At 40.0% G+C, this 26,190-nt stretch overlaps 4 protein-coding genes across 4 annotated transcripts; all 4 read left to right on the top strand.

The window, feature by feature from the left end:
• The first annotated feature begins 9 nt into the window (after nt 1–9).
• Nucleotides 10–5,645, top strand: LOC110065894 (transmembrane protein 143-like). The gene is made up of 4 exons (XM_020773066.2): nt 10–972; nt 2,711–3,506; nt 4,264–4,434; nt 4,846–5,645. Exons 1-4 carry the CDS (start codon nt 637–639, stop codon nt 5,046–5,048), a joined length of 1,506 nt encoding a protein of 501 aa, XP_020628725.2. The 5' UTR covers nt 10–636; the 3' UTR covers nt 5,049–5,645.
• Nucleotides 5,646–7,097: 1,452 nt separating this feature from the next.
• LOC149106319 (dual specificity protein phosphatase 3-like) lies at nt 7,098–9,653 on the top strand. Its single transcript, XM_089298037.1, has 2 exons — nt 7,098–7,292; nt 8,935–9,653. Exons 1-2 carry the CDS (start codon nt 7,114–7,116, stop codon nt 9,365–9,367), a joined length of 612 nt encoding a protein of 203 aa, XP_089154163.1. The 5' UTR covers nt 7,098–7,113; the 3' UTR covers nt 9,368–9,653.
• A 3,558-nt stretch (nt 9,654–13,211) lies between these two features.
• LOC149106320 (transmembrane protein 143-like) lies at nt 13,212–18,866 on the top strand. Its single transcript, XM_089297350.1, has 5 exons — nt 13,212–13,992; nt 14,079–14,182; nt 15,932–16,727; nt 17,485–17,655; nt 18,067–18,866. The coding sequence occupies exons 1-5, from the start codon at nt 13,212–13,214 to the stop codon at nt 18,267–18,269; spliced, it is 2,055 nt and encodes a 684-aa protein (XP_089153476.1). The 3' UTR covers nt 18,270–18,866.
• A 50-nt stretch (nt 18,867–18,916) lies between these two features.
• LOC149106321 (dual specificity protein phosphatase 3-like) lies at nt 18,917–24,285 on the top strand. The gene is made up of 2 exons (XM_089298061.1): nt 18,917–20,162; nt 23,570–24,285. Exons 1-2 carry the CDS (start codon nt 19,984–19,986, stop codon nt 24,000–24,002), a joined length of 612 nt encoding a protein of 203 aa, XP_089154187.1. The 5' UTR covers nt 18,917–19,983; the 3' UTR covers nt 24,003–24,285.
• The last annotated feature ends 1,905 nt before the right edge of the window (nt 24,286–26,190 follow it).

Consider the following 26,190-nt stretch of genomic DNA (forward strand, 5'->3'; position numbering starts at 1 on the left):
AAAATCCCTTTGCCCAGATTTTAGTCGCCAGGCGCTTTCTGATGGAGTGGAAATTAACATCGCCACGTTATAAATACGCTAGAAACTAGGCTCTGTAAAGCCGGCCCGCTCAGCTCCAGACACCGCCCGGGAAATCCACTGAAATTTTTGCTTTTGTCCTCTGATTCCAGAAGCCCGATAAATAATTTAATTGTTCTCTAAAATTCTCACGAAAAGTTACCGTTAATAGTAAAGATACCATTTCTACGTACGATTCCCTTACAAAGATCCAAAAACATCCCTTGTTCTCATGAAATATTTTATGTGTAAACCACGGCTCTCAGTACTAGGCTGGCATGGAGCTGCAGAGGCCCTCCCGGTGTTACCAAGTTAAAATGTTTTCATGAAGTCATGTTTAACACCCAGATCTTCACACTTCATGATTAACTAACGGACCAACGCGTAACTAAAAAGGCTCACGTCTTTTTAGCAGATCGCACGAGGAAAAACATTTCGAAATACTTCGCGCTAAAAAACTGTCCTGAGGCGACACTCCGTTAAACATTAGATGACATCTGATGCCCAGTCCTTCTTTTCAAGACTTCACTCGTTCTCGCTATCTTTCGTCTTTCGGTAGGCCTAGCTTGCGGCAAATCAATGTTTTCCAGCAAGGGAAAATCTATTTTTTTAATCCCAAAATGGACTTCGATGTATGTAAAGACTTTAAGAAGTGCGTCTTCCTCTTCTTTCCTCAAATGGTCTTCCCTGTTTGGCTCGAAGACCGGAAATGCGGCAGAGCAAGGAACGCCTGGAAGATCTGAGTACTACGTCCCTCGGAAATTTGTTCCTATGACCAGAAAAGCACTTATAAGACGAATGGTGGAAGATGAGAACCTAGTGAACACAAAGGACAGACATTACTTTCAAGACCTTGCAGTACATCTGGAGAAAGCCCTAGCTGGAACTTTTCATGGGGTTTTGGGGGAGTTGAAGGTAAGGATCTTGCAACTAATTGGGAAGACTGAAGGATTTAATGTGGTGTATGCCCATGTCAAACATTCATTAAATTTTTAAGTTCTGGCCTGGCTAGCAAAAAAAAAAGATGCAATTCACCATAATTTTTACACCGTACAGTTCCAGAAAATGGGCATGCCCAACATGGGTCATGAGAGGTCAGTGGGTATTGTGAAGGGGTGGCGAATTGCCTGATTTCAAACCAAAAAGGACTAGGTACGAGTCTGTAAATTATGGCACAAGCAGCTATTGATCCAGATAGTCAGAAAGAGTACACCAAGATTCACAAAATCCCCAAGTTTGATGTTAATCAGGCTAGTTTTGACTGAGAAACAGACATTTAAACATGTCAAAATTAACAAACATTTCTTTGTAAATTTTGACATTTTCAAATGGTTGTATCTTGCTTACTATCGGGTCTATTTGCACCAAACTTGGAGATTTTGTAATTAAGCTTGGTCTGCACTTTATGACTATGTGGATCAATAGCTGCTAATCTCATAATTTACGGACTCGTACCTAGTCCTTAACAGTTTGAAATCAGGCAATGGGGGTCTCAAATGCCAGAAAAAGTATGATTAGCTTCAAGTGGAAATTCCAGAAGGGTAGGGTGGTTCAGACCAAAAACCTTCCATGGGGCAGGAACCAAAAACACTGACCTCCAGCTAGCCTGCAAACAGGCTCCTGGTTGGGTTTACTGTGAGCTAGCTGACAGATTCACTTCGCTCATGGAATTCTTTATATTGCGCTAAACAGGTCACTTTGCTTGCTGAATTTTTTCTGCCCTTGCGGGGAGCCTGTTTGCAGGCTAACCTCCTGCATGATGTAACTAAGAAAACACTAAGCTGACTCAACAAGCCCAGCTGGATTTTCAGACTTTGGCTGCTTCAAAGTTTATCCAAGCTTTTGTTTGAAATTTCAGCTGGATTTAAATTCTTTTTTAAACAGTGAAATTACATGTAGCCAGCATCTGGCCTTTGGCAATTTCCCTCCCCCAGTCCGTGGACCCCCAGTACAGACTGGGCCCATGAACTACTGTACAAACCGGTTCATATACTACCTTACAGACTGCCCTATAGACCACCCCAGAAACAAAATAAAAATGATAAATAAAGAATTCACATTATTACTGGTTGTCTAGATAGACCAGTAAGCCCACTAGACCACTAGTCTTGTGTCAGTGAAATTTTGTGTGTTACACTTTGCAAATTTAACAAACTTGGACTCAGATGCAAGGTATATTCAAATACACATTCCCATTTCCTTCAGTATGGTGCAGGTATGGAAGACTGAGGTGTCTTAAAAAAGAAAAATAAGTATCAGAATTTAATTCATGTGTAAAATTCATAAGTAGAACAAGTCATACATCACCCTGTTGTTGAATAATAATAATAATAATAATAATAATAATAATAATAATAATCACTTCATATAAGTGTCGGTGTATTTAGCACTAATGTGCTAATTGGGGACACTGTAACCAAATTTACTGAACCAAATTTACTTTTTGATGACAGATCTTGGAGGAGTTCATGAACCCGATCCATAGTGGGGGTCCATGGACCAGAGCTCAGTGTTTTTTGGTAACCCCATGGTGGGAGTGGGGGGAGTGTGTAGATATTTTCTGGAACTTGAAACATACTAACTTTGCCAGCTATGGCTGTCATCGACAACCAGTGGCTACTTATTTCTTTTCCCCTTCTCCATCTTTTGGTAGGCCCTCTATGATCCACTGAACCCAGACAAAGAGACGTTGACTCTCCAGAAAACCTCAAAGAAAGAAAGACTAGATAATGAATTCTGGTTGCTTGAAAAGTTGTCAAATGTCCTAGACAAGGCTCATTTCTATGAGCTTCCTGTTGAAGACGTACATGAAGCTCTAAAAGAGCATGATGCTGGAGATGGAGTGCTTGTCAGTGTCGACCCAAAAAAGTATGATGTTCTTAGAGTGTGGGTTGTTGGAAAGGAATTTGAGCCCAGTGATACAGGTACATGGTATTCCAGGATTGCAGCTGGCATAACTCGTTGGTTTAAACAACCAATAAAAACCGAGAGGTACAAGAGAGTGGTCATAGCAATTCGTGCCAAGAAACAGACCAAACTCATGCTCAAGTCATTCAAGGATATTCGATGTGCCAACTTGGAACATTTACTTCCTGAAGGAAAGATAAGGATGACACAGTTTGATCAACGAATCCTGGCGGGAACATTGGCAGTTGGTGCTACAGGTGTGGTGATCAAGCTTGTTTCTTTCCTGGCAGACTACAAAATCTCATGGATGTATATTGCTATTTCTGTAGCTGGTGTTGTGGCTCTAAGAGCATGGAACATGTACAAGAATAAGAGGAATTCATACCTTGTCCGTTTGTCACAAACCCTCTATTTTAAGTCCATTGCAAACAATCGGGCTTTGCTAACTTTGCTAGCTGACAGAGCTGAAGATGAGGTGTTTAAGGTGACTCTCCTAGCCTACAGCTTTCTTCAGGCATCTTCAAACTTACAGCCATTATCAGGTACATGTCGCTTTGGGTTAGGGTTAGCCAAGGTATTTTGTTTATTAAGTGATTTGTGTTCTGTGCAAGATTTATAGCCTCTTGGTCAATTTATGGTCATGTGTTTTGTTTAGTTCCAGCTTACCAAAGTTTCATCCTTTACATAAGTCAAGCAATGTTTTCACCACATCATTGCCCGTCTAGCAAGTTTGTTTCGCACCAATTTTGTAATCTCAAATTACAAAAAGAAACAGGACGCTTCATTTTCCCCTGGTAGGCTCACCCATGTCTAATAGGTCGAAGGATAGAGACCATAAGCTGCTAGTTTACGCTCTTTTACTTGCCCATGTAGCCCAAAAAAATAAAGATCAAAACCTTCTTTTGCTGTATATTTAAATAGCAAAATGCAAATAGTACTGACCAGTCCATCAGTGGTTACAAGTGCTACATGTGTTTGCTGGTATCAATCCTTTTGACAAACCTCTCAGGTAACAGCAGTACAACAGGTCATGTCTGTGGGTTGTGATCAGTAGATTGTGATCCATTTTGTTTCCTTTTTTCAGGGGTTTGTTAATTATCATAATGATTATTGATGGCTGCAGAAAGTGCAATATTCATTGTTAGTTGGGTTTTGAACCTCAGAGTTCGCATGTTACAGTGACATTCAAAACACACAGAACTATTTTTGTTAAATAATTCTTACTAATTTTTTTGTTGTACATATTTGACTACAATGTTACATCCTGATCACTGGAAGTTTTGTTATTATTTCTGTTAGGTGGCATCCATGGTACTGGATCACACAAAAGTGAGGGGATGACAGTAAGTGAACTAAAACATCGTGTAGAGGACTGGATGAGCGCCAAATTTCAAGTGACACTGAAATATGACCCAACAGAAGCTATAAAACAACTTGAGAACTTTGATCTTGTTGTAACAAAACAAAAAGGTAAGTAAAAACCAGTTCTTACATATTTCTAGAGAAAGATAAGTGGTTTTTAAAGAGATTTGAAGGTCTGGGGAAGTGTGACTGTCACAGTGAAGTTCATGTAATTCTCACATCTCTGACCTTGATGAGGTTACAGTCATTCTAAAGTTCTTGCCCCAGTTGTCCAAAGGATGGATAAAGCTATCCACAGGATAAATCACTATTCAGTGTATAGTGTGGTTTGTTTTGTTAACAATTATCCACTCTATAATGATTTATCCGGAGGATAGTGTTGTCCACCCTTTGAACAACTGGGGCCTGATAATTGTACGTTCACTGCTCTTAGATTTTTCATATTTTGGCATGATAAGAGAAACACCTTTAGTTAATTTTTCTCCCAACAAGTAAGTTGAGTTTCCTTTTGTGACCCAGGTGATCAAGAAATATTCAGCGTGCTGCCCATTTTTGATGCATTCATGAAACTACCAAGTCCAAAAGAATCGCTAAAACTAGCAACCGAAAGAACCGAAGAGCTTGATGTGGAACTAACAGAGGTAACATCTGAAGAAGAAATAGCACAAGTACAAGACAAGCAGAGAGAAGAATTGGAGCAGAAGAAAATGACATGGGACTGACTTGGAATATTGCTTTTAGAGAAGGAAGTCAAGTTGTACTTTTATCAAGAGAGTAGAACATTGTAGATGTTTTGATGGGTAGCTGCCATGCATCCTCTCCTTTAGGATTTTGTTTCATGGTCTCAAACAAAAAGCAAGCAAGAAAGTGCAATATTGTACTAGGACAAAAACAAATTGGTGTCAGTTTTTTGTGTGTCTGGCCTGTTATTGACCATGAACTTTGTCATAACATTGTCAAGGTGGATCCACAGCTACTTTGACAATGTTATGCCAAAATTCATGATCAATAACAGGACAGATGGATGAAAAACTGAAGTCAATTTGTTAATTAGTCATTGGATACCTTGCCCGTTTGTGAGTTAAGATTACAGTTAATGGGAGCATGCATCTTAAGTTTAATTGAACTGTATCATGGCACCCATTGGGGCACGGCTGTTGCATTATCCCCCATATCATTGTTCTTGTGTAATATATTTCAGAAAGACTTTTCAAAAGAGGAATATTTAATAGTTTTATGACAAAGAAATACTTTGCAGTAACATTGTCTTTTAGCATTTTCTATCAAAGTTACAAGAATAAACTTTCACCTTTAAACTAGCAATTTACTGACATTGTATTTTGTGGTTATATGTAACTACGTATTCCAAGATTAGAGTTCTCCACTGCAATAATCCTTGAGTGCACTACTGAATATGATGGAGAAACATGAATGGAGGGACATGCTCACAGAAGGGAATGTCTTTCTTCTGGAGGGTGCTGGGTTGAAAGATTTGTTAGAAAGATTTGCCACATTAAGTGAGTGCAGGTGCAAGACAGAAGAATTCATGAATGGGAGAGTGTCTCCTCACATGGTCACAAGAGTGTTTGCACATCCCCACTACCTCCTGCCAACCCAACCTACCCACGTGCCCTATGCAGCTATAGTATCCAGAGACCATAAACTCGCTTACTTGATCCTCTGTGAAGGAACAAGACTTGTCTCTATATGAGCACCATATGCTCCAGTCCAGTACTGGCCCTCTCTCTGTCAGACAACTTCTGTGTCATTCGGCATGATACAGCCTAAAGTTGTGTGTCAAAGACAGGAAGTAGAACTGAACAACAAAATATGCTCATAATGGGGTTGATGAGCGACATTTCATTACAGTAGAAAAGTCAGGATTTCTTATTTCCACTCTGTTACTGACATCAAAACAAGCACCTTTTATTAAGCGTAACAAAGGTACCTCTGCTTCAACAGTAAATGATGCAAAAAGGTCAAGGAAGACAAACAGGCTTGGTGAAAGAATAAATACAGTGCACAGTATACAGGGATTACCAACATGAATCCTTTCCATGAAACTCAACAAAGGAGGTATTACATCCAATGTGTTACAGACTCAGTGTTCACAGTTCACTTCTCACGTAAAGAAACTGTTTGGACTTCTTGTCTTCATACTTAATTATATATACAGCAATTTGAAATTTCCTTTGAGCACCTTCATGTAAATAGATTTATCAAAATTACAAATATTAAATTTTAATTTCGAAAAAGCAGCCTGTTATATGCCCAAGGTACTTCGCCAGTATCCTCATCTTGGAGTTTTGAGCCCTCATTTTTTGGGTAGTTAAGGGGAACCCTAAAATATTAGTCACTGCTTTTAGCTGGTCGGAGTTGTTTGGATCTGTTCTATGCTGTGACGTTTATTCGCACCTCTTCTGCAATATCTCTCTCTTTGACTGGGAGTTGTACAGAAGTAGAACAAGAGAAGACCAACTGCCACCATAATTAGTGCTGCTGCAGAGCAAGTCACAGCTAACTCCACCACATCAATTCCAACAACCTTCTTGCTTCCTCTCTCGGTTGAATTTTCCATCACAAAATTCCATCCACTCTAAAACTCCTTGTTGACGCTGTTAAGACCACATAGTGCGACAACATATTTTGGTACGACTGAAGCATAATAACATAATAACAGCGAAACAGTTCTTCCAAAGCAGTGAAGATAACTAGTTTAAATTGCTATCTTTCCCTTCCACAAGGAAGCCGTGAGGTCGCCATGTTCAGTATATATATTGGCCCAGAATGCATTTCAAGAATGGCATCAAAAACAAAATGGCGGAGGATTCTTCAGTCTCTTCAAGCTCTGGTAAAACCAGCGTTGAGGACTTGAATTACATAATAACTGACCCTGCTGGTGGACTTTTTATGATGCCTTCCGATGCTTACAACGAAGTGTTTGATGGAATTTTGATTGGCGAGGCGTAAGTACAACATTAAGCTCAGACACTGTACGGAAAGGATAAGTCTTGGCTTACATAAGCTAACATACGACACTGCCGATAGGGACAACGCTTCTCCCAGGCACTACAAATATTTTGAAGATGAAAAGAGAAAAAATCACGTATTTACTAGTTGTTAAAGAATGCAGAAGGGTCCACCACCTACATCCTCTAAGACGTCTGTTCTCTCGCGGGGTCGAACCCGGGTCGCTCGCGTGAGGAACGTTCCCCGAGACCACTCGACCACCGGAGCACTAGTCGGATACATACGGATTTTTTAAATACTTTAACATATGATGTTAATCATTCAACTATCAAGGGCTCCTTTAGGTTAATTAGGGAAGTGCTACAGTAGGCTAACTGGGGCGCTCTTCTCGGGCCACACTTGTTTACAGTGCAGATCTAATGGAATTCGGGAGACGTGCTGTCGCTAACGGTTTCTATGACAAACTTTGGGGCAGGGCACCTGCCACTGTGAAAAGACTTCATACATCTGAGCTAATACTAAGACAAACACGCTTAATCTTGGCTTAGATGATTAAGTAGAGATATATTTGATCGAGATTTTCGAGATTTTAAAGCTCCTTTAACATTTTCAGCCCTAGATCTGTATCAAAGCTACAGACAGTTTTCACTTAGTGCAAAGTGCAGACTGCAGACTGAGACCTAGCATGCATTGCAGGCGTAAACAGGGAAGGGGTAGGGAGGCATACTAAATGCGGACTGCAGCCGGGTACAAAATGCAGACTAGGCAAAAATCAAATGATGACTGCAGACTAGGTACAAAACGCAGACCGAGGTATTCTTAGTCAGCCAAGTTAAGCGTGAAAGAAAATGCACCTATGCGTGACAATCCTGGAATGTCACGCGAGTGGTGAATTCTGAAGACTGACAATGACGACCGATTTTATGACCGCTTTGCGTGACAAATTTCAAACCTTTCTTCATGTCGTAAAATATATAAAACGCGACACGCCTATTTTCACAGGAAACGTATAACCAGTAACCCATCACCTGGTATAACTGATAAATTGTTTTCGCGTAGAAACAGCCTACAGCCCGCAGAAGGTGGTAAACGAAGTGTTTTTGAAAGAAGCAAAAATATTGAGCTTTTAAATAACCGACAACGTGTCTCCCCACCCCCGGCTTACTGGATAAAAGTTGACCCTGAATGTGACTTGGTTAACAGTTGGGGTTGGACACTCCCCCTCCCGTGGCCCCACCCCGTCCTCGACTTTTCGCTTCCATGAGTCGTGTTTGAAGTAGACTGTTCACAGCCTCTATTATTTAACCCGCGAAAAAAAAAGCGAGCGACCCCCCTACCTTGTCAAGTCTCCCGTTTTGCGCTGGCGTCCAGTTCTCTCGCGATTATAACTCCACGCGTTCAACGATCAAATGAAAGTACGAGAAAATAGAGGGCTCTGAACAGTCTATGTTTGAGGTAGCTTGTGTACAGGCTCACCCCATTGCCCCGTCGGCCACTTCACTCTCAGCCAGTTCTTTTTCGGCCCTTCCAGTTGCGGTCAGACACTTCCAGCCGGATCCTGTTCTGTCGCAAGCTATGTGCAAGACCATGTAGAGACTGTTTGATCCTAATTACTTTCTATTAAAAATCTCTTTCCAGTTCTTTTGCCATGGACAAGGGACAGCTACAAGGCCTTGGTATCACTCACGTTCTAAATGCAGCACATGGGAAAAAACTCTATCACGTCCACACAGGTCCAGATTACTACAATGAATCAGGAATTATCTACCACGGTGTTCCTGCCATGGACATGTTCACATTCAAACTCGACCGTTATTTTGACGAAGCATGCGATTTCATCGGGAAAGCAGTTGGAACAAAGAAAACTGGAAAGCTCAACGGCAAGATACTCGTTCACTGTAAAGAAGGCGTGAGTCGGTCAGCCTCGCTTGTGTTGGCGTATTTCGTGAGGGATCAGGAAATGACACTTAAAGATGCAGTGAGGCTTGTGCGGAGCAAGCGTGAAATTTCACCCAATCAGGGGTTTCTTCAACAGTTGATAGATTATTCTTACAAGCTCGGAAGAGCGTAGCTTGTGGAAATTGCTTCTTCGAAGTAGGACGATTAAGAAACAAAATTACAGGCAATGAAACGCATACGTTAATAGTAAATACTATGGAGAAATTTCTATCCTAAGGAAGAATTTTTTGGTTGCATTTACTTGAAAAACCAAACCAATACTGCGCAGATCGTAAATATTGTACTGTTGGTTTGGTAAAGATTTAATTTATCGTGAGCTCGAAAACTAGATAATCAATTCTTCTTAAAATGTATATTTTTTGTTAAACCAGAATAAAATATGTTTTCTAGTGTCTGCATCAGGTTCCTGGTGCTATAAAATACACAGCAAGCAATGTTTCGCGAAATCATGGTCGTGTTATACGCCTTATATACACTGTCCATGCCCGTTATATGATAGCTGTTTCACAAAACGCAGTGATAAAACGCACAACGTTTTTAACTTATCCCTTATTTTTAAATAATGTGACCTCAGTCTTTGTATAAACCCGAGTAAATATGACAGCAAAAGTCGTGATGTATTTAAGAATACTCAGCAGCCGAGATACAAGCTGCCTTAAACATTGGATTTATCAGATACCTTGGAACCATTTAACGCGCTCCTCTTTCCCAGTTTTTACAGCACGGCTGTAATGGTCTTTAATTTCCTTACCATTTGTCCATTTCTGCAGTCCTCTTATCGAGGGAAACTGAATAATAATCACTTTCGATGGTTTGCTGATTTTGGAAAAAAAACAGAAAAACCCTTCCCATTATTCAGTGGTCACCCGACCGGTTCCTCCCCACAATTAGAAAGCACTCGATCGAATTTGGGTGGGTTTTGAGTGACTTAATTCCACTTCGTCTCCCTTCGATGCCTAGAAGTCTATAGCTATTTACTATCCGATTCTCAAGTCTTCTAGAGTCTTAGTGATATGCAGTCGCTAACACATGAAAACAATAAACCGACACCGCTTGCACAAGCCATAAACAAACATGTCATTCAAAAAGAATGCTGACTGTTAGAAGTGACAACAAGTCACACTCTTTACTCAGTTGAAGAGTGGATAGTTAACTTACAAGATGAAGACAGCGGCAGTGGTCAGTTTCAAAAGTTTCTTGCTGTTCGTGATTTTGTTAATGATTATGCGGCTCGGAGAAGCAGTGCCCGCAAAGGACGTTCTCAAAGAGGGCGCTTCAGATGTCGGCGGTAAGTACAGTACTGTACGTAAACTATCTTATGTAAGAAGTCTGCTCAGTTTAGCTAGGTCAAGACTGGACCAGCCTACTCCGGGTAGCCTCCTGTTGCCTGTTTTCCTGTCAGTAAACCATGTCGCTTAGCAATTTTTAGATACTTTATCACAGTTCCTAACGGTAACTGAATACATGCCCAGATATAGATGTCGGTTTTCATTAAGCTGGGACATCTTTAGCTTTCAGCATTCAGTAACAACTGTAACAATGTAAAATTAATGCAGTTATGGTTCACAGTTAAGTTTACTTAGGTTGAAATAAAAATGTTTCATTGTATATTTTTGAGCGTTCCACGGTCTTTAAAATATGAGAAAATTCGATCTAAAAAGTAACAGAGAGTTTAAACAACTTAGGAACTTTAAAAAGCTCCACAATCAATTTACAGCGGATGTATTTCCGTCAACTTTTAAGCAGTGTTATGTAGAATCAGCCGCGAAAAAGGAATATCGGTGAAAAATCTTCAATTAAGGCTTAACATCCTCCCCATAGCGCTATTTCTTCTATCCCTGCTAGCACATGTCTCATCACGATCGAATGGTTACTTAGCGACAGAGCTAAAACTACCGTTGGAAAAAGCGCGCATGAAACAGTTAAACTCACTGGAAGACATGCATTAATTGTATTTTAAGAAGTAGTCTTTCGTCCTGAACAAATTGTTATTAGATTGTACAAGAACAAAAAGAATGGGTCTTTTTGTTTTTCTTTTATAATAATAATGATTAAATTTATATAGCGCTAATTATATAAATATTCATGAGCGCTTTTCATTTTAAAATATAAAATATACATATTTATAAAAATTTAAAATATAAAAAGTAGCATTACAAATAAAAAAATAGATAAAAAGTTATGAAATTTATCACTGAATGTTAGAGGCTTCTCTGAAAAAATATGTTTTTAGCTGTTTTCTAAAAGAGTAAATGTTTGGCGCTATCTGAATGGGCTTTGGAAGCTTGTTCCACATTGATGGCCCAGCATAGGCAAATGCCCGATCACCCAATGTCTCACATTTCGTTCGAGGCATAACTAACAACGTGAGATCGTTAGATCGCAAAACGCCTCGAGATGACTTTTTCCTAATAAGATCTGAGATACAATGAGGAGCCATACCGTTTAACGCCTTGAACACAAATATTAAAACCTTAAACTTTATCCGGAACTCAACAGGTAGCCAATGAAGGTCAATTAAGTAAGGGGGTGATTTGATCAAATTTAGGCACTAGGCATACAAGTCTTGCTGCAGCATTAAGAATTTTTTGTAGGCGGTTCAGTTGATATTGTGGCACTTCAGAGAGCAGTGAGTTACAGCAATCTAGGTGCGACGTCATAAAGGCGTGACCTAAAATTTTATTAGCTTCAGTTGAAATGATCCGGGCTATTGTATTCTAAATAAACAGTTTTTTTTTAGAAAATAAGTAGCCTAACAGGGTATGGTTGTTAACAAAATGGTGGCCGCTTCTTTGCGTTTACGAAGTGTCTGAGACGGAAGAGGATTAAGATAAATGTTTGAACGACTAGTAGATTTATACTAAAACAGTGAGATTGCCTGCTCTCGACTTCTATATAGCTGACTCGGGCTGTACCCGCGTCAACTATCAAGCGATAGAAATCTCGAGCTCATAATCTAATTATTAATTCGTGAAATTCAACTAGTATATTTATGCAAATACTGCAGTCTGAGCTACTCGCACACTATCATCCATTAGAGTGCAGTGACTAGAAATCTTGTGCTCATAATCTATGTATTAAATGAAAACGCGAGTACAAGTTAGGAAGAACGGTGGGGAATGCTCAGAAAACATCCGGTGCAAACTATCCATAGGCAAGCGTGTCTACACCTTTCAACTTCTCCGAAACATTCCGTTCTGTTTTTCTAACTCTTAAGTAGTCTGTTCCAGTAGGTGGGGACGATCGAAGTAAAATCCTTTTCTTTGTTCTCTCCCTGACCCCGCTCGTTTTTCTTTCGCCCGGTCGCTTCCTCGATAGTCCCTACTAAGGAAGACCTCCCAGGGGGTAACATGTTTCCTTGGGGCCCTTGAAAATTTCACTGTTTTGGATTAACTATAACGGCCTGGATCTTTAAACGGCTCGGCCTGAGGTCGGCCCAGCTCACTGACGTTTAGAATGTACCGTTATGTTTTCCAGGTGAGATGGAGGACGCCTTTGATGATATGTTCCGTAGAGCTCGAGGTAATAACAGCATTTAAGTTGTTTTATTTGCTTTTAATTTGACCTCAATAAGGGAAACATCCATAATTTGATCAACAGAAAATAAAGCATGTTAGGCGAACGCCAGTAGGCTGGTTGTCCAGCGGCACTCCGCTGTAGTCGGTCGGTCAGCGGCGTTCATTGTTGTATAAAACCCCGCGCGATCAGTCTTCATTCGTCCGCCATCTTGGTTGTATCTAGTTCTCGTTACGGGGAGATTTCGCTTGCATTAAAGATAAAGCTTACAGTTCGTCGGGGCCTAGTGTGTGTCCATTTAGACTACTGGTGTGGTGGCAGCGATAAAGATTCGAATCGTCACGTTCCCGTCAGATCCAACGCACTTTATCGACAGATTCGTCGGGATTCCCGAGCAGCCAAGAGTCGGTTGTCGATATCATCTTGTTCCGTAAGCTGCGATGTCTTCTAACAGAGCCCCCAAGCAGTGGTGCCTCTCAAAGAACGAAACTTTAACCTCCTTCGAGAGTTGGAAACAAAATCTTCTCCACACCTTGTCTCTGGACGCCAATTTCGCGCCATTTTTGGGCGAAGGGTCGTCGTGGCTGAAAAAGACTAGGGCGAGGCCGTTACGCGGTTACACTGATGATGGGGAGTCGGTTCCAGCTGCTCGAAGGCGTACTGCTACCCAAAAGGTAAACATGGTCGAACTCATGCTAGGCCAGATTGCAAATTATTGCCCAATTATCTCTCGCAATACGATTGTCAAGAATTCTACTTGTATTGGGGACATATGGCAGACAACTAGACTTCATTTCGGATTCCAGACTACTGGGGGTCACTTTTTAGACCTGGATGACATTCATTTGAACCTCGATGAGCGCCCGGAAGATCTTTTCCAGCGTCTTATGGCTTTTGTGGAGGACAGTTTAATTAAACCTCGCACCCTGCTCCACCACGGTTCTGTTCTTGAGGAGGAAGAGGAATTGTCACCGACGTTAGAGAATTTTGTTATTTTAATGTGGCTGAGATTGATTAACCCTGCTTTACCTAAACTTGTTAAACAACGATATGGAACTGAACTTCGGTCTCGTACTTTGGCGTCCTTAAAGCCTGAGATCTCCCAGGCGCTGGACTCACTCCTTGATGAAATCCGTTCTGCTGAAGACACAAAAGTCATGCGTACAGGAGCCTCATTTGCCACTCAGAAGTCCTCTTTTCGGAGGGGTACACCGACCTACAGTAAGTCGTCTGCGAGGTTCCCGGGACGCTCCTCTCAAAAGGCGAAAGAATGCCCCCTCTGTAAACAACTGTTTTTGTCAAATAATTCTTACTAATTTACACAAAGGACAGACATTACTTTCAAGACCTTGCAGTACATCTGGAGAAAGCCCTAGCTGGAACTTTTCATGGGGTTTTGGGGGAGTTGAAGGTAAGGATCTTGCAACTAATTGGGAAGACTGAAGGATTTAATGTGGTGTATGCCCATGTCAAACATTCATTAAATTTTTAAGTTCTGGCCTGGCTAGAAAAAAAAAAGATGCAATTCATCATAATTTTTACACCGTACAGTTCCAGAAAATGGGCATGCCCAACATGGGTCATGCGAGGTCAGTGGGTATTGTGAAGGGGTGGCGAATTACCTGATTTCAAACTAAAAAGGTTTAGGTACGAGTCTGTAAATTATGGCACAAGCAGCTATTGATCCAGATAGTCAGAAAGAGCACACCGAGATTCACAAAATCCCCAAGTTTGATGTTAATCAGGCTAGTTTTGACTGAGAAACAGACATTTAAAAATGTCAAATTTAACAAACATTTCTTTGTAAATTTTGACATTTTCAAATGGCTGTATCTTGCTTACTATTGGGTCTATTTGCACCAAACTTGGAGATTTTGTAATTAAGCTTGGTCTGCACTTTATGACTATATGGATCAATAGCTGCTAATCTCATAATTTACGGACTCGTACCTAGTCCTTAACAGTTTGAAATCAGGCAATGGGGGTCTCAAATGCCAGAAAAAGTATGATTAGCTTCAAGTGGAAATTCCAGAAGGGTGGGGTGGTTCAGACCAAAAACCTTCCATGGAGCAGGAACCAAAAACACTGACCTCCAGCTAGCCTGCAAACAGGCTCCTGGTTGGGTTTACTGTGAGCTAGCCGACAGATTCACTTTGCTCATGGAATTCTTTATATTGCGCTAAACAGCTCACTTTGCTTGCTGAATTTTTTCTGCCCTTGCTGGGAGCCTGTTTGCAGGCTAACCTCCTGCATGATGTAACTAAGAAAACACTAAGCTGACTCAACAAGCCCAGCTGGATTTTCAGACTTTGGCTGCTTCAAAGTTTATCTAAGCTTTTGTTTGAAATTTCAGCTGGATTTAAATTCTTTTTTAAACAGTGAAATTACATGTAGCCAGCATCTGGCCTTTGGCAATATCCCTCCCCCAGTCCGTGGACCCCCAGTACAGACTGGGCCCATGGACTACTGTACAAACCGGTTCATATACTACCTTACAAACTGCGCTATAGACCACCCCAGAAACAAAATAAAAATGATAAATAAAGAATTCACATTATTACTGGTTGTCTAGATAGACCAGTAAGCCCACTAGACCACTAGTCTTGTGTCAGTGAAATTTTGTGTGTTACACTTTACAAATTTAACAAACTTGGACTCAGATGCAAGGTATATTCAAATACACATTCCCATTTCCTTCAGTATGGTGCAGGTATGGAAGACTGAGGTGTCTTAAAAAAGAAAAATAAGTATCAGAATTTAATTCATGTGTAAAATTCATAAGTAGAACAAGTCATACATCACCCTGTTGTTGAATAATAATAATAATAATAATAATAATAATAATAATAATAATAATAATAATAATCACTTTATTTAAGTGTCGGTGTATTTAGCACTAATGTGCTAATTGGGGACACTGTAACCAAATTTACTGAACCAAATTTACTTTTTGATGACAGATCTTGGAGGAGTTCATGAACCCGATCCATAGTGGGGGTCCATGGACCAGAGCTCAGTGTTTTTTGGTAACCCCATGGTGGGAGTGGGGGGAGTGTGTAGATATTTTCTGGAACTTGAAACATACTAACTTTGCCAGCTATGGCTGTCATCGACAACCAGTGGCTACTTATTTCTTTTCCCCTTCTCCATCTTTTGGTAGGCTCTCTATGATCCACTGAACCCAGACAAAGAGACGTTGACTCTCCAGAAAACCTCAAAGAAAGAAAGACTAGATAATGAATTCTGGTTGCTTGAAAAGTTGTCAAATGTCCTAGACAAGGCTCATTTCTATGAGCTTCCTGTTGAAGACGTACATGAAGCTCTAAAAGAGCATGATGCTGGAGATGGAGTGCTTGTCAGTGTCGACCCAAAAAAGTATGATGTTCTTAGAGTGTGGGTTGTTGGAAAGGAATTTGAGCCCAGTGATACAGGTACATGGTATTCCAGGATTGCAGCTGGCATAACTCGTTGGTTTAAACAACCAATAAAAACCGAGAGGTACAAGAGAGTGGTCATAGCAATTCGTGCCAAGAAACAGACCAAACTCATGCTCAAGTCATTCAAGGATATTCGATGTGCCAACTTGGAACATTTACTTCCTGAAGGAAAGATAAGGATGACACAGTTTGATCAACGAATCCTGGCGGGAACATTGGCAGTTGGTGCTACAGGTGTGGTGATCAAGCTTGTTTCTTTCCTGGCAGACTACAAAATCTCATGGATGTATATTGCTATTTCTGTGGCTGGTGTTGTGGCTCTAAGAGCATGGAACATGTACAAGAATAAGAGGAATTCATACCTTGTCCGTTTGTCACAAACCCTCTATTTTAAGTCCATTGCAAACAATCGGGCTTTGCTAACTTTGCTAGCTGACAGAGCTGAAGATGAGGTGTTTAAGGTGACTCTCCTAGCCTACAGCTTTCTTCAGGCATCTTCAAACTTACAGCCATTATCAGGTACATGTCGCTTTGGGTTAGGGTTAGCCAAGGTATTTTGTTTATTAAGTGATTTGTGTTCTGTGCAAGATTTATAGCCTCTTGGTCAATTTATGGTCATGTGTTTTGTTTAGTTCCAGCTTACCAAAGTTTCATCCTTTACATAAGTCAAGCAATGTTTTCACCACATCATTGCCTGTCTAGCAAGTTTGTTTCGCACCAATTTTGTAATCTCAAATTACAAAAAGAAACAGGACGCTTCATTTTCCCCTGGTAGGGTCACCCATGTCTAATAGGTCGAAGGATAGAGACCAAAAGCTGCTAGTTTAGGCTCTTTTACTTGCCCATGTAGCCCAAAAAAATAAAGATCAAAATCTTCTTTTGCTGTATATTTAAATAGCAAAATGCAAATTGTACTGACCAGTCCATCAGTGGTTACAAGTGCTACATGTGTTTGCTGGTATCAATCCTTTTGACAAACCTCTCAGGTAACAGCAGTACAACAGGTCATGTCTGTGGGTTGTGATCAGTAGACTGTGATCCATTTTGTTTCCTTTTTTCAGGGGTTTATTCATCATCATAATGATTATTGATGGCTGCAGAAAGTGCAATATTCATTTTTAGTTGGGGTTTGAACCTCAGAGTTCGCATGTTACCGTGACATTCAAAACACACAGAACTGTTTTTGTTAAATAATTCTTACAATTTTTTTCGTTGTACATATTTAACTACAATGTTACATCCTGATCACTGGAAGTTTTGTTATTATTTCTGTTAGGTGGCATCCATGGTACTGGATCACACAAAAGTGAAGGGATGACAGTAAGTGAACTAAAACATCGTGTAGAGGACTGGATGAGCACCAAATTTCAAGTGACACTGAAATATGACCCAACAGAAGCTATAAAACAACTTGAGAACTTTGATCTTGTTGTAACAAAACAAAAAGGTAAGTAAAAACCAGTTCTTACATATTTCTAGAGAAAGATAAGTGGTTTTTAAAGAGATTTGAAGGTCTGGAGAAGTGTGACTGTCACAGTGAAGTTCATGTAATTCTCACATCTCTGACCTTGATGAGGTTACAGTCATTCTAAAGTTCTTGCCCCAGTTGTCCAAAGGATGGATAAAGCTATCCACAGGATAAATCACTATCCAGTGTATAGTGTGGTTTGTTTTGTTAACAATTATCCACTCTATAATGATTTATCCAGTGGATAGTGTTGTCCACCCTTTGAACAACTGGGGCCTGATAATTGTACATTCACTGCTCTAAGATTTTTCATATTTTGGCATGATAAGAGAAACACCTTTAGTTAATTTTCCTCCCAATAAGTAAGTTGAGTTTCCTTTTGTGACCCAGGTGATCAAGAAATATTCAACGTGCTGCCCATTTTTGATGCATTCGTGAAACTACCAAGTCCAAAAGAATCGCTAAAACTAGCAACCGAAAGAACTGAAGAGCTTGGTGTGGAACTAACAGAGGTAACATCTGAAGAAGAAATAGCACAAGTACAAGACAAGCAGAGAGAAGAATTGGAGCAGAAGAAAATGACATGGGACTGACTTGGAATATTGCTTTTAGAGAAGGAAGTCAAGTTGTACTTTTATCAAGAGAGTAGAACATTGTAGATGTTTTGATGGGTAGCTGCCATGCATACTCCCCTTTAGGATTTTGTTCCATGGTCTCAAACAAAAAGCAAGCAAGAAAGTGCAATATTGTACGAGGACAAAAACAAATTGGTGTCAGCTTTTTGTGTGTCTGGCCTGTTATTGACCATGAACTTTGTCATAACATTGTCAAGGTGGATCCACAGCTACTTTGACAATGTTATGCCAAAATTCATGATCAATAACAGGACAGATGCATGAAAAACTGAAGTCAATTTGTTAATTAATCATTGGATACCTTGTCCATTTGTGAGTTAAGATTACAGTTAATGGGAGCATGCATCTTAAGTTTAATTGAACTGTATCATGGCACCCATTGGGGCACGGCTGTTGCATTATCCCCCATATCATTGTTCTTGTGTAATATATTTCAGAAAGACTTTGCAAAAGAGGAATATTTAATAGTTTTATGACAAAAAAATACTTTGGAGTAACATTGTCTTTTAGCATTTTCTATCAAAGTTACGAGAATAAACTTTCACCTCTAAACTAGCAGTTTACTGACATTGTATTTTGTGGTTATATGTAACTACGTATTCCAAAGATTAGAGTTCTGCACTGCAATAGTCCTTGAGTGCACTACTGAATATGATGGAGAAACATGAATGGAGGGACATGCTCACAGAAGGGAAGCAGAACTGAACAACAAAATATGCTCGTAATGGGGTTGATGAGCGACATTTCATTACAGTAGAAAAGTCAGGATTTCTTATTGCCACTCTGTTACTGGCATCAAAACAAGCACCTTTTATTAAGCGTAACAAAGGTACCTCAGCTTCAACAGTAAATGATGCAAAAAGGTCAAGGAAGACAAATAGGCTTGGTGAAAGAATAAATACAGTGCACAGTATACAGGGATTACCAAAATGAATCCTTTCCATGAAACTCAACAAAGGAGGTATTACATCCAATGTGTTACAGACTCAGTGTTCACAGTTCACTTCTCACGTAAAGAAACTGTTTGGGCCTCTTGTCTTCATACTTAATTATATATACAGCAATTTGAAATTTCCTTTGAGCACCTACATGCAAATAGCTTTATCAAAATTACAAATATTAAATTTTAATTTCGAAAAAGCAGCCTGTTATATGCCCAAGGTACTTCGCCAGTATCCTCATCTTGGAGTTTTGAACCCTCACTTTTTGGGCAGTTAAGGGGAACCCTAAAATATTAGCCACTGCTTTTAGCTGGTCGGAGTTGTTTGGATCTGTTCTATGCTGTGACGTGTTTTTGCACACCTTCTGCAATATCTCTCTCTTTGACTGGGAGTTGTACAGAAGTAGAACAAGAGAAGACCAACTGCCACCATAATTAGTGCTGCTGCAGAGCAAGTCACAGCTAACTCCACCACATCAATTCCAACAACCTTCTTGCTTCCTCTCTCGGTTGAATTTTCCATCACAAAATTCCATCCACTCTAAAACTCCTTGTTGACGCTGTTAGGACCACATAGTGCGACAATATATTTTGGCACGACTGAAGCATAATAACATAATAACAGTGAAACAGTTCTTCCAAAGTAGTGAAGATAACCGGTTTAAATTGCTATCTTTCCCTTCCACAAGGAAGCCGTGAGGTCGCCATGTTCAGTATATATATAGGCCCAGAATGCATTTCAAGAATGACATCAAAAACAAAATGGCGGAGGATTCTTCAGTCTCTTCAAGCTCTGGTAAAACCAGCGTTGAGGACTTGAATTACATAATATCTGACCCTGCTGGTGGACTTGTTATGATGCCTTCCGATGCTTACAACGAAGTGTTTGATGGAATTTTGATTGGCGAGGGGTAAGTACAACATTAAGCTCAGACACTGTACGGAAAGGATAAGTCTTGGCTTACATAAGCTAACATACGACATTGCCGATAGGGACAACGCTTCTCCCAGGCACTACAAATATTTTGAAGGTGAAAAGAGAAAAAATCACGAATTTACTAGTTGTTAAAGAATACAGAAGGGTCCACCACCTGCATCGGTATCCGGTCGTTTCGCCAACGAGTCGTTTCGCCAACGTCTCGTTCGCCAACGTCTTAGGTCGATTCGCCAACGTCCTAAGTCGCTTCGCCAACGTCCCACTAGTCAATTCGCCAACGTCTAAATAAAAGTTTAAAGTTTACCTTCACTTGTGTCTGTTGTCATTTATTTCATTCCCTTACCTAGAGTTATTTTCCATGCAAGAGCTTGTAAGTATTTGATACTGTATACTGTAATAAAATTGCTGTTGTTATTTACTTGACGTTCCATTTTATTTCTAACTCGATTATAAGGCTGGAAAATGAAAACAAACTCTGTTTGCTTTTGAAGAAGGAAAAGATATAATGTTAATTTACATCGTAATGCATTATCCGCGAATTGGAAGCCATCAAACTTTTGGAAGCCATCGGACTTTGGTATTCAACTGTCAATTTTCACCGTGAAAATTACCGCGATGTAGCGCCTACGAGCCGGCTTGTGAAACTATCAGAAACATGCAAATTGATCTTAAGTCAGTCAAGCGAAACTGGCAGTGACTTAAAATTTCTTGACCCAAGGATCACCCAAGGATCAGGATTGCATTCCAAACATCAATAAGCAGTTTTTTTTTCGTTAGTATTGGATATATGACGTTGGCGAAACGACTTAGGATGTTGGCGAATCGACCTAAGACGTTGGCGAACGAGTCATTGGCGAAACGACTCGTTGACGAAATGACTCGTTGGCGAAATGACCGCAATTCCCTGCATCCTCTAAGACGTCTGTTCTCTCGCGGGGTCGAACCCAGGTCGCTCGCGTGGGGAACGATCCCCGAGACCACTCGACCACCGGAGCACTAGTCAAATGTATGTGGAATTTTTAAAGACTTTAACATATGATGTTAATCATTCAACTATCGAGGGCTCCTTTAGGTTAACTAGGGAAGTGCTACAGTAGGCTAACTGGGGCGCTCTTCTCGGGCCAGACTTGTTTACAGTGCAGATCTGATGGAATTCGGGAGACGTGCTGTCGCTAACGGTTTCCATGACAAACTTTGGGGCAGGGCACCTGCCACTGTGAAAAGACTTCATACATCTGAGCTAATACTAAGACAAGCACGCTTAATATTGGCTTAGATGATTAAGTAGAGATATATTTGATCGAGATTTTCGAGATTTTAAAGCTGCTTTAACATTTTCAGCCCTAGATCTGTATCAAAGCTACAGACAGTTTTCAGTTAGTGCAAAGTGCAGACTGCAGACTGCAGACTGAGACCTAGCATGCATTGCAGGCGTAAACAGGGAAGGGGTAGGGAGGCATACTAAATGCGGACTGCAGACCGGGTACAAAATGCAGACGAGGCAAAAATCAAATGATGACTGCAGACTAGGTACAAAATGCAGACCGAGGTATTCTTAAGGTGGTATGGTACCCTAAAATATGGCGATGTTCATGAAAAATTCAATTTCTTGGAAATACAAGACTTAAGACCCTTGAGGACTTGTCAAAACATTTTGAAACGATCTTGCCGAATTTCCTTCCAGATGAGTGTGAAATTTAAGGAAAGTACACAGTGGTATAAGTTTTTTCACGTGGCAACGGCCATAGCAACGACTGTTTACTATAAGAACATGACCAAAAATATAGATTATTTTTAACTTATATGAACGAAAATATTTAGAAAAAACTTTTAAGACATGCACAACTTGATTGGTATAATTATCTGTGAAAAGCTTTGCCTCAAATTGCCATCACAGGCTCATTCATTTCCCTTATGACAAGGAATATTTCCCACAACTGCGGTAACTTTTTACAAAATAGAACAACCATTGTACCCCCTCCCCCGAGATCCAATCTGCACCCCCCCCCCCCCCCACTATTTGTGGCTGGTTAAATGCTTAATTCTTCGTGTAAAAAACTTAAAGTGTATTTTTCTCTAAAGTTTACTTTTGTACTGACTGACTTCGCGCCAACATTTCTACTTTGCAAGGTTTTTAAGTAGAATTTCTGAAACTTGGGCTCATCAAAGACCAATAGTGTCGTGATGATATAAACCCAAAAAATCGTAACATTTTAAGGTCTGTCACGTGACATGAGATGATTTGGTAAAAAATAAGGTTATTTCCAAATAAAGCTGTAAAAGGCACTGAAAATAAGAGTTAACTGTCAAAACTTAGGTTTATATCACAGAACAAAACAGAAACTTACATGATATGCTTATTTGACAGTCAATTCTTGTTTTGTAAAAGAGCAGGAAGTGTTGGCGTCAATACTATAAAACACTTCTTCAAAAGGCTGTGGCTGGTTTCCATAGCAACCATTTTGAGTAAAACTTTAGAAATTTAATTTCTCTTCTTGAGTGCAATAGCACACAATTCATCTTTCTTCACCATATTTAAACAAACTTTTTAGTCCATATTGAGGGTACCATACCACCTTAAGTCAGCCAAGTTAAGCGTGAAAGAAAATGCACCTATGCGTGACAATCCTGGAATGTCACGTGAGTGGTGAATTCTGAAGACTGACAATGACGACTGATTTTATGACCGCTTTGCGTGACAAATTTCAAACCTTTCTTCATGTCATAAAATATATAAAACGCGACACGCCTATTTTCACAGGAAACGTATAACCAGGGGCCCATCACCTGGTATAACTGATAAATTGTTTTCGCGTAGAAACAGCCTACAGCCCGCAGAAGGCGGTAAACGAAGTGTTTTTGAAAGAAGCAAAAATATTGAGCTTTTAAATAACCGACAACGGCTTACTGGATAAAAGTTGACCCTGAATATGACTTAGTTAACAGTTGGGGTTGGACACTCCCCCTCCCGTGGCCCCACCCCGTCCTCGACTTTTCGCTTCCATGAGTCGTGTTTGAAGTAGACTGTTCACAGCCTCTATTATTTAACCCGCGAAAAAAAAAGCGAGCGACCCCCCTACCCTGTCAATTCTCCCGTTTTGCGCTGGCGTCCAGTTCTCTCGCGATTATCACTCCACGCGTTCAACGATCAAATGAAAGTACGAGAAAATAGAGGGCTGTGAACAGTCTATGTTTGAGGTAGCTTGTGTACAGGCTCACCCCATTACCCCGTTGGCCACTTTACTCTCAGCCAGTTCTTTTTCGACCCTTCCAGTTGCGGTCAGACCCTTCCAGCCGGATCCTGTTCAGTCACAAGCTATGTGCAAGACCATGTAGAGACTGTTTGATCCTAATTACTTTCTATGAAAAATCTCTTTCCAGTTCTTTTGCCATGGACAAGGGACAGCTACAAGGCCTTGGTATCACTCACGTCCTAAATGCAGCACATGGGAAAAAACTCTATCACTTCCACACAGGTCCAGATTACTACAATGAATCAGGAATTATCTACCACGGTGTTCCTGCCGTGGACATGTTCACATTCAAACTCGACCGTTATTTTGACGAAGCATGCGATTTCATCGGGAAAGCAGTTGGAACAAAGAAAACTGGAAAGCTCAACGGCAAGATACTCGTTCACTCTAAAGAAGGCGTGAGTCGGTCAGCCTCGCTTGTGTTGGCGTATTTAGTGAGAGATCAGGAAATGACACTTAAAGATGCAGTGAGGCTTGTGCAGAGCAAGCGTGAAATTTCACCCAATCAGGGGTTTCTTCAACAGTTGATAGATTATTCTTACAAGCTCGGAAGAGCGTAGCTTGTGGAAATTGCTTCTTCGAAGTAGGACGATTAAGAAACAAAATTACAGGCAATGAAACGCATACGTTAATAGTAAATACTATGGAGAAATTTCTATCCTAAGGAAGAATTTTTTGATTGCATTTACTTGAAAAACCAAACCAATACTGCGCAGATCGTAAATATTGTACTGTTGGTTTGGTAAAGGTTTAATTTATCGTGAGCTCGAAAACTAGATAATCAATTCTTCTTAAAATGTATATTTTTTGTTAAACCAGAATAAAATATGTTTTCTAGTGTCTGCATCAGGTTCCTGGTGCTATAAAATACACAGCAAGCAATGTTTCGCGAAATCATGGTCGTGTTATACGCCTTATATACACTGTCCATGCCCGTTATATGATAGCTGTTTCACAAAACGCAGTGATAAAACGCACAACGTTTTTAACTTATCCCTTATTTTTAAATAATGTCACCTCAGTCTTTGTATAAACTCGAGTAAATATGACAGTAAAAGTCGTGATGTATTTAAGAATACTCAGCAGCCGAGATACAAGCTGCCTTAAACATTGGATTTATCAGATACCTTGGAACCATTTAACGCGTTCCTCTTTCCCAGTTTTTACAGCACGGCTGTAATGGTCTTTAATTTCCTTACCATTTGTCCATTTCTGCAGTCCTCTTACCGAGGAAAACTGAATAATAATCACTTTCGATGGTTTGCTGATTTTGGAAAAAAACCGGAAAAACCCTGGTACAATGGTCACCCGACCGGTTCCTCCCCACAATTAGAAAGCACTCGATCGAATTTGGGTGGGTTTTGAGTGACTTAATTCCACTTCGTCTCCCTTCGATGCCTAGAAGTCTATAGCTATTTACTATCCGATTCTCAAGTCTTCTAGAGTCTTAGTGATATGCAGTCGCTAACACATGAAAACAATAAACCGACACCGCTTGCACAAGCCATAAACAAACATGTCATTCAAAAAGAATGCTGACTGTTAGAAGTGACAACAAGTCACACTCTTTACTCAGTTGAAGAGTGGATAGTTAACTTTCAAGATGAAGACAGCGGCAGTGGTCAGTTTCAAAAGTTTCTTGCTGTTCGTGATTTTGTTAATGATTATGCGGCTCGGAGAAGCAGTGCCCGCAAAGGACGTTCTCAAAGAGGGCGCTTCAGATGTCGGCGGTAAGTACAGTTCCGTACGTAAACTATCTTATGTAAGTAGTCTGTTCAGTTTAGCTAGGTCAAGACTGAACCAGCCTGCTCCGGGTAGCCTTCTGTTGCCTGTTTTCCTGTCAGTAAATCATGCCGGTCGCTTAGCAATTTTTAGATACTTTATCACAGTTCCTAACGGTAACTGAATACATGCCCAGATATAGATGTCGGTTTTCATTAAGCTGGGACATCTTTAATTTTCAGCATTCAATAACAACTGTAACAATGTAAAATTAATGCAGTTATGGTTCACAGTTAAGTTTACTTACGTTGAAATAAAAATGTTTCATTGTATATTTTTTAGCGTTCCACGGTCTTTAAAATATGAGAAAATTCGATCTAAAAAGTAACAGAGCGTTCACACAACGTAGGAACTTTAAAAAGCTCTACAATCAATTTACAGCGGATGTATTTCCGTCAACTTTTAAGCAGTGTTATGCAGAATCAGCCGCGAAAAAGGAACATCGGTGAAAAATCTTCAATTAAGGCTTAACATCCTCGCCATAGCCCTATTTCTTCTATCCCTGCTAGCACATATCTCATCACGATCGAATGGTTACTTAGCGACAGAGCTAAAACTACCGTTGGAAAAAGCGCGCATGAAACAGTTAAACTCACTGGAAGACATGCATTAATTGTATTTTAAGAAGTAGTCTTTCGTCCTGAACAAATTGTTATTAGATTGTACAAGAACAAAAAGAATGGGTATTTTTGTTTTTCTTTTATAATAATAATAATAATAATTAAATTTATATAGCGCTGATTATATAAAATATTCATAAGCGCTTTACATTTTAAAATATAAAATATACATATTTATAAAAATTTAAAATAAAAAAAGTAGCATTACAAATAAAAAAAAATAGATAAAAAGTTATGAAATTTATCACTGAACGTTAGAGGCTTCTCTGAAAAAATATGTTTTTAGCTGTTTTTTAAAAGAGTAAATGTTTGGCGCTATCTGAATGGGCTTTGGAAGCTTGTTCCA

This window comes from Orbicella faveolata, unplaced genomic scaffold (genome assembly GCF_042242905.1).
Source record: "Orbicella faveolata isolate gen_17 unplaced genomic scaffold, um_ofav_v1 contig_3, whole genome shotgun sequence".
NCBI classification, from domain to species: domain Eukaryota; kingdom Metazoa; phylum Cnidaria; class Anthozoa; order Scleractinia; family Merulinidae; genus Orbicella; species Orbicella faveolata.

What these genes read in the sequence shown, in the direction of transcription:
- LOC149106319 (XM_089298037.1), top strand. Translation starts at nt 7,114, where the DNA reads ATGCATTTCAAGAATGGCATCAAAAACAAAATGGCGGAGGATTCTTCA. An exon ending in GGAATTTTGATTGGCGAGGC is followed by an intron (nt 7,293 to 8,934) that starts GTAAGTACAACA and finishes ATCTCTTTCCAG; the next exon opens with TTCTTTTGCCATGGACAAGG.
- LOC149106320 (XM_089297350.1), top strand. Translation starts at nt 13,212, where the DNA reads ATGTCTTCTAACAGAGCCCCCAAGCAGTGGTGCCTCTCAAAGAACGAA. An exon ending in AAACTTACAGCCATTATCAG is followed by an intron (nt 16,728 to 17,484) that starts GTACATGTCGCT and finishes TATTTCTGTTAG; the next exon opens with GTGGCATCCATGGTACTGGA. An exon ending in TGTTGTAACAAAACAAAAAG is followed by an intron (nt 17,656 to 18,066) that starts GTAAGTAAAAAC and finishes TTTGTGACCCAG; the next exon opens with GTGATCAAGAAATATTCAAC.
- LOC149106321 (XM_089298061.1), top strand. Translation starts at nt 19,984, where the DNA reads ATGCATTTCAAGAATGACATCAAAAACAAAATGGCGGAGGATTCTTCA. An exon ending in GGAATTTTGATTGGCGAGGG is followed by an intron (nt 20,163 to 23,569) that starts GTAAGTACAACA and finishes ATCTCTTTCCAG; the next exon opens with TTCTTTTGCCATGGACAAGG.
- LOC110065894 (XM_020773066.2), top strand. Translation starts at nt 637, where the DNA reads ATGTTTTCCAGCAAGGGAAAATCTATTTTTTTAATCCCAAAATGGACT. An exon ending in GGGTTTTGGGGGAGTTGAAG is followed by an intron (nt 973 to 2,710) that starts GTAAGGATCTTG and finishes ATCTTTTGGTAG; the next exon opens with GCCCTCTATGATCCACTGAA. An exon ending in TGTTGTAACAAAACAAAAAG is followed by an intron (nt 4,435 to 4,845) that starts GTAAGTAAAAAC and finishes TTTGTGACCCAG; the next exon opens with GTGATCAAGAAATATTCAGC.